Here is a 16474-nt window from a genome sequence, read left to right as displayed (position 1 = left end):
GGCCGTACCCCAGTGTATTCATACAAGTACTGTGATGCAGCAGGCCGTACCCCAGTGTATCTAGATTCCATATAGGTACTGTGATGCTGCAGGCCATACCCCAGTTTATCCATCCAAGTACTGTGACATTGCAGGCTGTACCCCAGTGTATCCATACAAGTACTGTGACGCTTCAGGCCGTACCCTAGTGTATCCATACAAGTACAGTGACGCTGCAGGCTGTACCCCAGTGTATTCATACAAGTACTGTGACGCTGCAGGCCGTACCCCAGTGTATCCATACAAGTACTGTGACGCTGCAGGCCGTACCCCAGTGTATCCATAGAAGTATTGTGACACTGCAGGCCGTACTCCAGTATATCCATAGAAGTACTGTGACGCTGCAGGCCGTACCCCAGTGTAGCCATACAAGTACTGTGACGCTGCAGGCCGTACCACAGTGTATCCATACAAGTACTGCGACGCTGCAGGCCGTACCCCAGTGTATCCATAAAAGTACTGTGACGATGCAGGCCATACCCTAGTGTATACTTATGAGTGCTGTGACACTGCAGGACGTACCCCGGTGTGTATCCCTAACATGCAAGTACTGTGAAGCTGCAGGCTGTACCACAGTGTATCCAAATTCCATATAAGTACTGTGATGCTGTAGGCCGTACCCCAGTGTATCCATATAAATACTGTGACGCTGCTGGCTGAACCCCAGTGTATCCAGATTCGATTTCCATATAAGTACTGTGATGCTGCAGGCCATACCCTAGATGTGCCATGTTGGAAGTTGCACTGCCACAGCTGCTCAAATCTTCTACATGTGGTTGATGAATCCTAAAAATGTACAGAAATTGTTATGGCCACAGACAGCATCTCCTGCATGCTCCTTTAATTTTTTTTTTTATTTCTGAACCACCAAGTTGATTGGGTGGGCAAAACATGGTAGATTTTCAAATGTACCCAGTTTTTTTTAATTGCTTCCCCTCACCTGTTGCTCCAGGACCCTGGTGAATTGATAGGCTGGTATAAATAACTGTTTAGCGCAATAAACGCCTGCCTCCTTTATATATAGGTGACTCTAAATTGAATTACTGGATAATGTAGATGGTGGGTATCATGTGAGAGACCAGAAATATGAGCAGCAGCACAGTGCATCTTCCTGCAAGGATGTGTACAATAAAGTGCAAATACACTTAATATAGAAATTATTTGTATATATTGGTCACATACATACATATTTACATGGTACATTCTGTGCGTGAAGCAGGCTGAGGTAAGCTGAGGCACTCCACCCGTTGTTGACAAACAACCTCCAGCAGGCCTGCCAAACAGTACAGATGCTGGGAGTTGTAATTCAGCCGGAGAACTAAAGGCTGCTTTTCTCTGATATAAACAGCAGGTCTTGGTCCCATTATCCCCAACAACCTCTCTGAGCACAAAGTAAATGTCTGTTTACAGTGTGTACTATTTAGCACCTCCACAAGCAAGGCCACCACATTTCTATTAACTGTATAAAAAATATACAGCATATATGGGCTGAATTAATATTCAGTCAGCATGTGGCACAAAATGGCTGCCAACTGTGGTTGGTTCACATAGGATTGGGCACAAGTGGGCTTCAGTGAGCCTGCCCCCATATACGCCCCAAGCATCTCTGAGCGATGGTGCAGACACTGCATAATATCTTCTGACAAACCCTCAAAGAGAGAACCTTCTCCAGATTAAAGATGTCTTTCAGGAACTGATCCTACATTGATCCTCCCTCATAAATTTTCTTCAGAATCAAAAAATGTAAATAAATTTACAAACTAATCAATCCTTCCTTACTTTCCCTGTCTTCAACTACTCCATAAACATAGTCATCTCCTTCGGGTCTCTGATCTAGTTCTTGATTAATGAAAACATTGTTGGTTTCTCTATGGGGTTGTATAGTTTATTAAACTGCCATACTGTCTGCCACTGCAGTGCCACTCTGTTTCCTAGATGTGCCATGTTGGAAGCTGAACTGCCACATGTTTGAGACACCCACTGCTATCGCTTAGCTTAGTCAGCCAGCTAGCTTGGTGCAACCTTTTGGATGAAATCAATATTGTGAGCTGTGAGGTGGGCAAAACTGACTGTAAATAAATGTTATTGAGGTTAATAATACTGTAGAAACAAAAACAGGTCCACATTATATGATTTCAGCTGTTTTTATGAAACAGATCCAAAACCAAAACACGCAAGGGTGGTTTTGCAAAACCAAATCCAGATCCAAAACACGAAGAAGATACAGATCCAAAACCAAAACCAGCAATAATAGCCCAACGCACATCTCTAATTTTAACTCAACCGATCAGATGACTGCTCTTGAAAGATTATAATGAAGACTATAAATATCTTAACTTTATATGTGCATACAGATAATCATGAAAGAAGGCTTGATCCCTACCTGTGTATTTATGTGTGTTTTACCACCATATGGCAATGTAATTACCCTTTGCTTTTCTCAAAAACAATCCTGATACAGGATGTTGATATTCTGACATGATGGAGTGGGTAATACTTATAATGTGTGCTGATGAACTGTGCTGATGTATGAGTAACAAAACAAAAGTTATTACAAAGAACAAGAAATGTCCACTGACATATTACACTTTGAGTGTGGAGACAGTGACATGTACACCCTGCTACTGCACTGTGTTTTGTTGTATCCTGTAGGTCCAAACAGAAAGTCCCAATAAGTAACTGCTAATAAGATGATACACATGATCCGTCGCCTCTGACTGTCCTGTTAATGATACCGGGACTTATCGATATCTCTTGCGGATACTGACGAGTGTCTGATGTACAGCAATGAAGTTAGGGCGTTTCTTTGCCTCGTATTCCCAGCATTGCAGCATCAGGGCATATATATCATCTGGGCACATATCTGGGGTAGGCAGGCGGATTCCTGAAATTAATTGAAACAAGGTCTTTTATTTAAACTAGACATTAATGTAGAGAATTCTAGATTACATCTGAAATGCTTATATGTGACAAAACTATGAATGATGGTCACAGGGGTAAAGAATAGATATTGTTATTAATATAGTTAGTGAAAGTTCCTAACCCTTTAGAACTTTTTTTGTATTCCATCATTAATTAGACCTAAAATTGTGACCTGACCTTTATTTATATGTTGATAGATTTTTTTTTAATACAAACACAAATCTTTATGTCTTTTATTGAACACGTTCAACACATCCAAAGTCTTTATTAGAAGCATGCAAACTTTTACATTTGGTAATCAGATGCTATTGCAACAATGACCGTGGATATGGGCTTTTTCTATTAACTATCATTGATAGTCTTGCAGAACTGCTTGCTTCAGGTCATACAATACAAATACATTTAATTTGGGGGAAATGTATTTGAATTAGTTAAATCACTATGTAATAGTCCTTATGCTTCAGACATTCTATTTATATTATTATGAGATTTTCTTAAAACGCTCTATAATCAGAAAATATTATACAATGTCCTTGCACCAGTAAGAGTTTACAATTGAATTCCCGGCCACAGACATGGGACAATTTTAGATGCCCAATTAACCTACCAATTTACTATGGAAGGAAACCATAGCAACCAGGAGGAACTCACGTAAACATGGGAAGAACATACAACTCATCACACATATATTAATCACAAAAAACCAGGGCCACACAGTTGCAAATCATATGGATACCCTGACCAGGGGCATAGCGTTGGGCAGTCGACATGAAGCCATCCAACAGGGCTCTCCAACGTTGCCGATCTACAGTGAGTCAGACAACTGAGCAGACATGGCAGCAAAATTCAGTGTTTTCACCTCTGCACTAAAGAGGCAATTCAATTCAGAGTGATGTTGGCGATGAGCTGTTGGAACAACTGGGGAACACTTGTAATGGAGGCATATCATGACAGCAACATCGATCATCGACCACTTTTCATAGCTTACAGAAGTAGAAGCAATAATGTATGAGAAGTGGGAGAAGATGATGGGTTGTCGATGAAAGGGGGGATAACGTACTGGAGTGGTGATGAGAATAATTAACAGCTAGGGCATGATGACTAACAAAAGTATGGGGGCACTAATGAGAGGTGATGAATAACGGGCACAGGGTGTGATGAATAAGAAGGGAAGAGAGAAGTCAGTAACAGAGATGGCAGATGATAACCGGTGGGATGGTAGTGACAGAGGGTGATGACTGATAGGAATAGGGATGATAAAGGGGATAATAAAGTATGAGTGTGATGATAGGAGGAATTAAAAGGGCGTTCATGAACAGGAAGAGGGCTGGTAGTAAAGAAGAATGTTGTGGGTATGATGAGACGGTGTGTAGATGATTAATTACAAGGAATATGGAGGGGGGGTGGAATTACAGGGTAAGATAACAGAACTCAGCAGGGAAATCAGCTTCAGTGATATATATTTCAAGCTCATATTGATCTCAAAACATCACCACTGACAGACAGATAGTCAGGCAGACAAAGACACACACACACAATTTTTTTTACCCTTAGAAAGAGGTTAATCAGACTGGGCGCTATCAATGGTTCTGACACTGCAGCTGTCTAATCAAAGGGAATAGAGCAGTACTTCCCAAGACCAAAGAAATATGTAGCACAAAAGTAAGACTGCGCACGTGTTTACCCAAATAATCTAAAAATAATTTGTCTCTCCAATAAGTATATCAATATACATTTAGTATAACACACAATAAATTAAAATTAAATAAAAAGGCATATATCTCATATTACGGCTGGTGAGCTTGTAACATTTCGCCAGTACGCGGAGTCCAGAAACGCGTTGAGCTTATCTCCACCGCTATAGACCAGTGGGTTACCACTCTCCTGACCTGCATTACATCACCAGTGGGTTACCACTCTCCTGACCTGCATTACATCAATTTTGGAAAGGGCTGTTAGCCAGTTTGAATGAGCTCACTACCGATCGGAAACCAGGGGATGTTACAAGCTCACCAGCCGAAACCACTCTGTATCCGGCTAAAGTTTGGCCTGATAGGAGCTGTATGTTTTGCACCTATATGCTCATTATCACGGGTTGGGATGTGAGCACCGGTTCCTGCACGCCAAAATCCACATCCTTGGTGAACAGTCACGGAGAATATTAGGAGAGTGGAGGTAGTTTTTCCCTGGCCAGGATTTACTACATTAAGTGACATTTACGTCATGGAGCACAGCCACCTTGAGGATTTACCAGTAACTTTTAGTTGTTTTTTTTAGTCTGTACCCGGGGACGGACGGACATATTGACATTTCACTGGAAAGGCAATTAGTAGAAGGTTCAGTCCTTGAGCCATGGACAATATTCAAATTTGCACACAAAAGTGAATAGCAAGGTACTGTGGCCCTCATTCAGAGGCGGTCAAGGGAAGTGATCGCTCTCTCTGAATGATGGCGGCCGCTTCATTTTTGAAGTGTGGCCTCCTGGTCGTTAGTTAAGCTGTGGGTTACCGCAGTGCGGCCGCTGCGCATGTGCGGGACTAACCATCGACTCGGTTACGAGCGCATCGGCGCTTGCGACCGACTCTGAATGAGGTCCTGTGTGCATTGTTACCGGTACGGAATTACATTCATATCCTCTATAGATAGTATACACCCACCTGGTCTGGTTTTACATTTTCTGTCTGGATATAAGTGTTAATTTTTTATTCATACCTATGTGATATATGCCTTTTATTTTATTGATTTTATTGTGTTTTTTTTTTTTAAATCTTTTTTAGCCATTTATATTCTCTTTGCTTAGGGATGGGCAGTACCCTATCTGAGGCACACAGCAGTATACAAGGGACTATTAGTCTCTACTATCATATATTTTTCTCCATTATGACCTATGTTACACTGAAAAAAGCCAAATGATGTAAAGAAAAGTTCTCCCATTATCACACCTATTATTAGTCCTCATAATCTCCTGAAAATGTTACAATTGTAAAAATTATAATTAGCTTTTTTATATAACAGGCGTCTGGCATTTAAGGAGGAGAGGACCTATAATCTATCACTTTATTTGACATTCCATTCCATTGCATTATAAACGCCATGCCATTTAAAATTTTCAAACCATTCTTTAGATGACTATTATATATGAAACAACTGTTCATATGCTATGACTTAAGAAGTACATACTTACCCTGTTCTATAGCTTCTCTGGTTTGCTGGTTGTTCATATTGCAGTATGGAACTGCCCCAAGGGAGAATGCTTCCCACAGTAAAACTCCAAAGCTCCAGACGTCACTTTCTGAACTGTACCGACCTAGAATAAAGGTAGAGGGCCCGTACATGTAAGCATCATGATAATAACATCTTCTATCACACAAAAGATATACCCTGAGACAGTGGAAAGTGGGTGAGTAACCTAACCCCATAGCAGGTACTGGTCTTAGGCCTAACCTCTTCGCTAAACCTTTTTCCAGATGGGCCCACTGGGTGAAATCATACATTGTTCCAGGTCATTACCAAAGTCAAAGCCCTGCACTGCTTTGCTATAGTGGTGAAAATAATATACGTTGACAAGAAGTATACTACAGATATGTAGTATATGTGTAATTGTAGTGGGATGGAAAAAAAACTAAATATCTTTTTCATTACTTTGCCTATGTTCAGGATAAAATGGGATCCAACTAGACAGCAAGTGACCACTAGGCATGTTTACAAATTTGAAATTGTTTAAAACTCAGGTCTAAAGCGGCCCATACACGGTGTGATTTGAAAACGTACGACATCTCGGTACATTTTCAAATTCAGCCCGATACATCGCATGCTGTTGTGATTGGTAAACTATGCATCTTATGGGAAAGATTTCTGGACTGCACAACCTGACTATATATATAATGGGAGGTAATACCTGATGAGACTAATTGCAGGCACAGAAACAGACAAAGCTCAGGTGCACAACTCCAAATTATTAATAATATATATAAATGCAATACAATTTTGCAATCAATGGAGGTTTTTAGCATAATCATGGCCAAGCTTATGGGCCTACCCACCATATCCAGGTAACCTCTTTCGGGTAGGTCCCTAACATACTAGGGTTCAAATCCAGAGCGCAGGACCCCCCCAAAAAAACGCCCCAGCGAAGCCGCCCCCAGGGCACCAGCATAGTAAGAAAAGTGCAGTGTAAAGAGATAGTTAGGAGCAGCTGCAGCTGCATATAAAGAATGAAAATAAAAAAGTGAAGTACATATATATTAAACACACAGTGAAGGGTTAAAATGTGTTACAATGGAAAATGTGTTATAATGCAGTGCCCTGAGACAAATCAGCCAATGCAATCCAGGGGGACCCACGCCCCAAAAATGAACCAAAGTTGCACTACAGTATATAACTTTTACAAGATGCTTCGTTTACCTATTTAACAGCATGACGGATCGCAGATCTTATGGTTTTTCCATAAGCTCTACGATGCCGATGTACGACGGCGGGAACGCGTATCGCCGTCGTACAGCATGCCAAAACACACACGATATGCACGATTGATCATTGCGATCGATCGAAATCCTGCATATCGTGTGTAAAATCGCCCCGTGTATGGGCCGCTTAAGGGAAAATTATACGTGGACTAATTTCCAGGGGAGCATAAACCTCCTTAGCCAGCTTAGTTTGCTTTGACTGTTTTGCAATACAACATGGGATGTAAATACTGACTGAATCTCAAAGTGTTGGCATTTTTGAGTCAACTTCTACCCCTACTGTAAGTGTGGTGAACAATTCCCATCTAGTGTCCATCTAAAATCCGCCCAATAGAGAAACTCAGGCCCAAATGTAATCGCCTCAGAGTTGGTGGCACTGATTTTGGCGATGTAGCTGCTAGATTTAAGGCAGCAATCATTTAAAAGGCAAAAACCAGCAGCAATACCAGCAGCTCTTTAATATTTCTATTTTCAGAAAGAATTGTTTCCTTTATCAACACTTATATTATGTGTGAGATTTATCAGGCAGATTTTATTCTTCCTCTTTGACCACAGTGACGCTGGCAACTCAGCTCTGGGTCGGTGCTGGAGAAACCACAACACGGGCATATCACACCAGGGTCTCACAGCTGGTGCCTTGTTCCTGATTTGTCAGCTGCTCATGAAAAAAGGCAGGATGGCATCAAGGACGTATAGAGACATAACGCGGTCAGAGAACAGGCAGAGGAAAACACAAAAGGGAGAGGAGAAAGAGAAATTGATCAGACATAAAAGTCTGGAGTGAGACATGGAAATAAAGGTTAGAGACATAAATGAGATAGAGGTGAAAAAGAGCACCAGAACTATAATGCACTAGTAGCTTATGCATCTTGTTTACTCCAGGAGCGTGTGATGTATGCCCATATATTAAATAATATGAGATATGGTAAGAACTTACCCTTGTTATCTCTATTTCTACGAAGTCCATAGGGTTCCACAGGATACCTTGGGGGTATAGATGTGACGTCAGTCGCAGGGCACCAAAGAGTTAAGCTTTCAGCCTCCCAGGATGCACTAGGTCCCCCTCCTATACCCCGCCCCCGGGCCAAGGCACCTCAGTTAGTTACCAAGCCATAGGCCGGAGGAGGAGAAGGAAGAGAGAGAACAAAGATCTGGACACATACAAGAATCACATTCTCACCAGAGGGAGACGGAAAACCGGTGACCAGAGCAAAGCCCATCTGCAGCACAGGTGCGACAGGGCGGGAGTCCTGTGGAACCCTATGGACTTCGTAGAAATAGAGATAACAAGGGTAAGTTCTTACCATATCTCATATTTTCTACTTCAGGGTCCATAGGGTATCCACAGGATACCTTGGGGATGTCCCAAAGCAGTATCCTTTAAGGGTGGGGACGCTCCTCTGCAGAAAGGAGAATCCGCTGCCCGAAGGAAGCATCCTGAGAGGCGAAGGTGTCAAACCTGTAATACCTCACGAAGGTATGGACAGAAGACCACGTAGCAGCCTTGCAGATCTGAACTGCCGAGGCACCACGTCGAGCTGCCCACGAAGGACCCACAGACCTAGTGGAATGAGCCTTCAGAGAAGGAGGGACCGGTAGGCCTTCATGAAGATAAGCTTCAGAAATAACCATACGGATCCAGGCTGCCAAAGTTTGCTTTGAAGCAGGCCAACCCTTTTTACGGAAGCCATAGAGGACAAACAAAGCGTCCGACTTCCTAAACGAAGAAGTGCGGTCAACATAAGTCCTTAAGGCCCGCACAACATCCAAAGAGGCCTCACCCACGGAAAGACCCGGTGAGTTAAAGGCCGGAACAACTATTTCCTCGTTAACATGAAACTGGGAAACAACTTTGGGAAGAAACTCGGGCCGAGTGCGGAGCACTGCCCTGTTCCCATAAAAAAACAAGAAAGGGGGTCTACAAGAAAGAGCCCCTAACTCAGAAACACGTCTGGCCGAAGCAATGGCCAGAAGGAAAACAGTCTTGGCTGTTAGCCATTTAAGATCCACTGAGCCCAGTGGTTCAAACGGCGGTCCTTGGAGAGCCCTCAGGACCACAGCCAAATCCCAAGGCGCCACAGGTGGAACAAAGGGCGGCTGAATGCGGAGAACACCCTGCATAAAGGTGCGCACATCCGGGATTGTAGCAATCCTACGGTGAAACCAGACAGATAGGGCCGAAACCTGTACCTTCAAAGAAGCAAGGCGAAGCCCATGATCTAGTCCCGCTTGCAGGAAGGCGAGAATCCGAGACAGACGAAACTCCCGCGGTGCATAACCTCTCGGTCGACACCACTGGAAGAACGTATGCCACACGCGATGGTATATCCTCGCGGAAGACGGTTTCCGAGCTCGTAACATGGTACGCACCACAGAGCTGGAAAACCCCCGGGACCTCAGCATGGCCGTCTCAACAGCCACGCCGTCAAAGACAGCCGAGTCAGGTCCGGGTGAAGGCAAGGACCCTGAGACAGAAGGTCCGGTCGTAGCGGCAACCGCAGAGGACTGTCCACGGACAGACCCTGAAGGTCTGAGAACCAGTGCCGTCTGGGCCACGCGGGAGCTATCAACAGGAGCGTCCCTCCTTCCTGTTTGAATTTCCGGATTACCCGTGGAAGAAGGGAGACCGGAGGGAACAGGTATGCGAACCGGAACGTCCACCGGACGGACAGAGCATCCACCAGAGACGCCCCTTCGTCTCTTGTGCGAGACCCGTACACCGGCAACTTGTTGTTGTGCCGGGACGCCATGAGGTCGATTTCTGGAAGACCCCACCTGTCCACCAGTAGTTGAAAAACGTCCGGGTGCAGGGACCATTCCCCCGGATGAACGTCCTGGCGACTTAGAAAGTCCGCCTCCCAATTTAGCACTCCCGGGATGAAGACCGCTGATATGGCCGGAAGATTGCGCTCCGCCCAAACCAGGATCCGAGAGACCTCTACGAGAGCCGCCCGACTGCGAGTTCCTCCTTGCCTGTTTATGTAGGCCACGGTGGTAGCGTTGTCCGACTGGACCTGCACCGGGCGACCCTGGAGAAACCGCTGTGCCTGCTGGAGAGCATTGAAGACCGCACGGAGTTCCAAGATATTTATTGGAAGCTCCGCTTCTGTCGGCGTCCACCTGCCCTGGAACAAGTGTGGACCCGAAACTGCTCCCCAGCCCCGAAGACTGGCGTCCGTTGTCAACAGGACCCAATTTGGAACCCAGAACGGACGTCCCTTGTTGAGGTGGGTCGTCTGTAACCACCACGCAAGGGACAGGCGAACCTCCTGGGTGAGCACAATCGTCTGGGACTTCAGAGACTGAGTCAGCCCGTTCCACTTGGACAGGATCAGGTGCTGCAGAGGTCTGGAGTGAAACTGGGCGTATTCCACCATGTCGAACACCGACACCATGGAGCCCAGTAACCTCATCGCCGAGTGTAAGGACACCCGGCGGCTGTGCAGGCAACTGCGCACCCTTGACTGTAAAGCAGAGATCTTGTCCTCCGTCACGAAGATCCTTTGCTGTCCCGAGTCCAATAAGGCTCCAAGATGCAGAATCCTCCGAGACGGGATTAGAGTGGACTTCTGCCAGTTGATTAGCCAGCCGTGCCATTGCAGCAGTGCAATGGTCAGGTCCAAGTGGCGTAACAGGAGCTCTGGAGATCCTGCCACCAATAACAGGTCGTCCAAATACGGCAACATGCGGACTCCCTGCAGCCGCAGAGAAGCCGCCATGACCGCCATCACCTTGGTGAAAACACGTGGTGCTGTTGCCAGGCCAAAAGGTAACGCCCGAAACTGGAAGTGGTCGCTGCGGATTGCAAACCTGAGGAACTGTTGATGGCGCAAAAGAATAGGGACATGCAGGTAAGCGTCCTGTATGTCCAATGACACCAAGTAGTCCCCAGGTTCCAGCGCCAGAATGATGGACCGTAGGGTCTCCATCCGAAACTTCGGGACCCGCAAAGACTTGTTGAGTGCTTTGAGGTTGAGAATCGGACGATATGACCCATTGGGTTTCTGTACCAAAAATAGATTTGAATAGAAACCCTGGCCCCTCTGGGAGAATGGAACAGCCACTATAACTCCAGCCTGGAGCATAGTGTGCAATACCTTCCGCAGCTCCGTAGCCTTGTTCCGGTCTGATGGGAGACCCGTGGTGAAGAAGCGAGCCGGGGGTCTGTGCCGGAAGGAGAGGGCGTATCCGTGGGAAACCACCTCCAGAACCCAAGTGTCTGTCGTAGTGGTCGACCAACACTGGGCGAACTGTAGCAGGCGGCCTCCCACCCTGGGATCCCCCAAAGGGAGGCCCGGACCGTCAGGCCGCAGGCTTGTCATCTGGCTTGGGGGCCGGACGTCTGGTACTCCATGCCTGCTTCCGGGGCTTGACCGATTTCTTAGGGCCAGCCTGTCGAGGAAACGACTGTGGTTTGGGCCTGCCCTGGGCCCTAGATGACCGAAAGGACGATGGTCCCGAACCAGAAGGAGCAGCGGCCGACGGGAGACAAGCAGATTTGGCTGCCGCCAGCGTGGCCACAATCTTATCCAGATCCGGACCGAAGAGAACTTCTCCGGTAAACGGCAACGCTTCCAGACCTTTCTTGGAATCTGCGTCCGCCTTCCAGGATCGCAGCCACAAGGTGCGACGAGCAGCCACCGCTGCTGAAGAAATTCTAGACACCAGAGTACTAATGTCTAGAGCTGCCTCGTTGATGTAGGTGGCCGAATCACGGAGATTGCCAATCAACTCCGCCTGTTCGGCCGGACAGTCGGATTCAAAAGAAGCCTCTAATGAATCCGCCCAGCGCTCCATCGCTCTGGCAACCCAGCAAATGGCCATAGCCGGCCGTGCTGCCCCCCTTGCAAGGGAATAAGCGGACTTCAGGCAGATTTCTACCTTGCGGTCCGTAGCATCCTTAAGGGAGGACATGGATGGCATCGGCAATGTGGCACTACGGACAAGACGGGTCACGTGAGAATCCACCTGTGGAGGGGATTCCCACTTAGCAAAATAATTATCCGCGAACGGATAAGCCACCGCCAGGCGTCTCTGCGGCTGGTATCTTTTGCCAGGTTGTTTCCACGCCTCCTCTAAATGGTCCACCAACTGACCCGAAAGAGGAAAGACTGTGGCATCGCCCTTCACATCTTTGAAAAAGGCATACTTAGATTTAGCCGCTGGGGGAACTTCGTCCTCAATCACCAAGGCTGTGCGGACCGCCCGAATAAGTCCAGGAATATATACTTTGGACTTAGCATCAGCGTCCTTAGTATGGAGAGGTTCCTGATCGTAAGGATCCAGAATCTCCCCATCATCAGACGTCCCTTCGTCATCCTCATAAGGAGCGGACAGAGACGCCACCGGCCTTTTATGAGGCCGCATCACAGACTCCCCTTGCAACACATCCGACAAGTGCTGTACAGAACTCGTCAGGGAGTTAACCCACGCTGGCTCCTGAGAACCCGGGAGCGGGGAAATAGGGAGACTGTGGGGTACCACCAATTGTCGTGGGAACCCCTGCATGGGTGACGACACCACAGACTGCTGGGACAAACCCATCGGAGTAAACGCGGGCTGCGGAGCTAACTGGCCCACTAAAGCTGTTAACGCCTGAGCGAAACAAGCCCAGGGCGGCTCCTGTACCGGTGCTGTAACCGTAATAGGCCGCGCCATGGACAAACACTGCCGGCAAAGGCCCTCCGCGCTACCCTCCCCCTCCGCTAACGGTACTTTGCACGTGGTACACTGTAGCCGGAGGGGAAAATCACTTTCAGACATTATGGCACCACGTATGTGACCTCTCTCACCAATTAAGTATTAAATAGGCGAGAGACCACCCTGCAGCACCGCACCGCAAGGGCTTTAGCAGAAGAACAGGGACAGTAATAAAGCTGACAGTTTAGAGAAGAAAAGTTACAGGCAGCGCTAGCACAGTCACATACAATGCAGAGAAATAACAATTCCTGCACTAACAGCGCTGATTACTCAACTACACAGACACAGGGCCTGGTAGGACACAGCGCTGCATACACAGACCTGAGCCACAGCGGAGGAGAGGTATGCGGGGGGACCCAGACCACGATGCTTCCGTCCAGCGCTTCCAGCAGCGTTCACCATGCGTTCTGGAGAAGATGGCCACCGAGGAGCAGAGAGGAGGCTGGCCTGGGGGAGGAGCGCTGCCACAGGACCAGTCGGCAGCATGCAAAGAGGGCTGTGTGCAGCGGGGGAGGCGCCGGCTGTGAGACAGGGAAGGCGCGCTCCCCTGGCATGCATTTAACCCCTGGGACGCCGCAGCGCTACCGCTCTGCTGCGGTCCGCTGTCCCAGGGGGTAGTGGAAGCGCAGGTTGGTCGCCTGGCTCCACGCTGCAGCCAGTCCCCAGGGAGCCCCCTGCCTGGGGACTTAGGACCATGTGATCAGCGGGGACCCACCGCGGGACCCCGCTGCTTACCTCTGTCCCCCTTGAATCCGGCCATGGTCCGGAGCATCTGGGGTCACCGCTAGCTGTGACCCCAGACGCCCACCAGCATCCCCGGATCAGTACCGGCGTTCTGGTACCGGCGGGGTGTAGGGAAGACAGCATGGACGTCAGGACTGACAGTCCATGCTGTTCATCCAGATGTGCAGCCACAGCTGCATGAAGAAAAAGCTTCAGGGGCTCTTCTAGCCCCCACTCCAACAGGTGCACCCGACTCCGGCCGGGCACCAAACTAAACTGAGGTGCCTTGGCCCGGGGGCGGGGTATAGGAGGGGGACCTAGTGCATCCTGGGAGGCTGAAAGCTTAACTCTTTGGTGCCCTGCGACTGACGTCACACCTATACCCCCAAGGTATCCTGTGGATACCCTATGGACCCTGAAGTAGAAAAAATTATTTTGTTTGTGAAATATGCGCTCGCCTTTAGGAATCACATAGTGGGAGATGTACTAAGCTCTGGACAGTGATAAATTTGAAAGTGATAAACTACCAGCCACTCAGCTCCTAACTGTCATCTTACAGGCTGTGTTTGAAAAATGACAGTTAGGAGCTGATTGGTTGGTAGTTTATCACTCTCCAGTTTATCACTTTCCATAGCTTAGTACATCTGCCCCTAAGACTTTAAAAATACCCTCCCTAATAAAAAGAATAAACACGCTAAAAAAGTTAATATTGTGCAACAAAGACCAATCAACACCAATGGTGCATTTGTATTCAGCCAATCAGAAGCTAATTGTAATCTTGGAGATCATCAACATCATTATTATCTGGTATTTGCACCTGTACCTGACCACCCACAAATAATGCATCTAATCACAACTGCACACTTTCATTCCCATCCTGTATATGTGTGTGTGGCTTTTCTGCGCAAGCACCACAGTAAAGTGATGGGCTATGCACACTGGCATAGTACTTACTCTGCACCAGCCCCATTGTGTGGGGCATAGCAAGTTAAAAATGGAGATGGATCAAATAAATATATTCAAATAAATGCATTACTGGAAGCATCTGTACACACTGACACACTGACAGATACATTGGCCGATCAATTGATCGGCCAATGTATCTGCTGCCCATCGTGCAGTGTGTACCCGCGATATGTCGGTGAACGTCGGCGTTCACTGACATATCGCATTGGCTGTGCTGCACAGCCGATGGACAGATATGCCTGCAGACATATCTGTCCATCGGCAGGTGTGTACGGACGGTCGGCAGACTGGCCGTATACACACAGCGGCAAAGCGCGAGGAGGGGGGCGAGACATGCCCCCTGGTCGCCAGAACCTGCGGGCAGGCACAGATGATGGTTGTTCAGTGTGTATTATGTCTGTATAGTATGTACCCACCTTTAGCTGCCAATTGACATGTGTTCCTAGAGGTGTGAGCTCAGAATCAGAGACGGTTTGCAGCATTTGTGTAAATGTTATACAGTTACAGTTTTTGATCCTAATTGAGTTATAATAGGAAGTGGACTATATGGACTGCCCTTGTTAATATTGCTACTTTCACTAGATATAGTAGATTCCTTACTCTGTGACACAGAAGGACAATCTGCTGCCATATTTTTCTTTATTCAAATGCTTTCTCTGTAAATATTTGACTCTCTATGCCTATAGCAACCAATAAGATTCTAGCTATTAACAATTATCTAGCACCTTCTAGAAGATAAGTAGAATCTGATTGGCTTAAAACACGCACTTTAGTAAATATACCACTCTGAGTGCAATGTGATTGGTGTGATTGCAAATAGGCGTCAGATTCTACCTATCTGGAGTAACACACACCACAAGTGGGAACAGTATCGGAAAGTAATACCATAGTTGAGAGCTTCTGGCGCCGTCCACTTGACAGGAATCTGTTTCATTCCTCCGGTGGATGAATACACTCCATCTGCCTCTTCTCTTGACATACCAAAGTCACTAATCTTTAGGATATTTTTTTCCGTCACAAGACAGTTGCGTGCAGCAAGATCCCTGACAATAAAGGCACTGTGTTACATTTACAGGACTGAAATTTAACTTTTGTCATACAGTCACGGAATGAAAATGGACATATATTCCGTTTGCCAAGGGTCCTACACATGTCCATTATATGAATAAAGTAGCTTTAACATATGGAATACATTGGGTGCGGCAGAACCTTAAGGTAAGAAAAGGATAGCCAAATAACAAAACATGGATATCGCCTTATTGACAGCATTGATGGTAGAGGTTCTATGGTAGATTGAAGTGTTCCAAAACTGGCATAAAGTCAAATGTCCATGATAAAAATAATAAATGGTCTATTGAAAACCACACATTGAATTTTTATTTAAACTAACAGAAATGTGGAGACAATAAAGAACCAATGTGCTACTGTACTTCATTTTATTTTCTATGAAATACATATAAACTTGGAGAACTGAGAAATACCGTAGCTATATACATAAGTGTCATAAAGTGCTATGGAAAGGTTAATTCAGGTAAAATTCCTGTAAGGAATTTATTATACACCAACCCGCAGAATGGGCAGATCCTCCAATGATGTCATATTGCTGAAGGCACACATTGCCTTATTGGTCTAGGCATGCCAAATAATACAGAACATTT

At 46.5% G+C, this 16474-nt stretch overlaps 1 protein-coding gene across 3 annotated transcripts in view; it reads right to left on the bottom strand.

The window, feature by feature from the left end:
* Positions 1-1218: 1218 nt before the first annotated feature.
* Positions 1219-16474, bottom strand: part of FES (FES proto-oncogene, tyrosine kinase) — a 119179-nt gene continuing 103923 nt past the window's right edge. For all 3 annotated transcript variants that reach the window (XM_088472909.1, XM_088472908.1, XM_088472910.1), the window contains 3 exons: positions 15702-15859; positions 6146-6268; positions 1219-2923 (listed from right to left, as the gene is read on the bottom strand). In XM_088472909.1, the coding sequence (XP_088329035.1) occupies positions 2781-2923; positions 6146-6268; positions 15702-15859 (424 nt within the window). In that variant the 3' untranslated portion in view covers positions 1219-2780. The remainder of the gene's footprint in view (positions 2924-6145; positions 6269-15701; positions 15860-16474) is intronic.

This window comes from Taudactylus pleione, unplaced genomic scaffold, assembly GCF_031769625.1.
Source record: "Taudactylus pleione unplaced genomic scaffold, aTauple2 ptg000129l, whole genome shotgun sequence".
NCBI lineage: Eukaryota > Metazoa > Chordata > Amphibia > Anura > Myobatrachidae > Taudactylus > Taudactylus pleione.
This window is presented reverse-complemented; position numbering and strand designations above follow the sequence as displayed.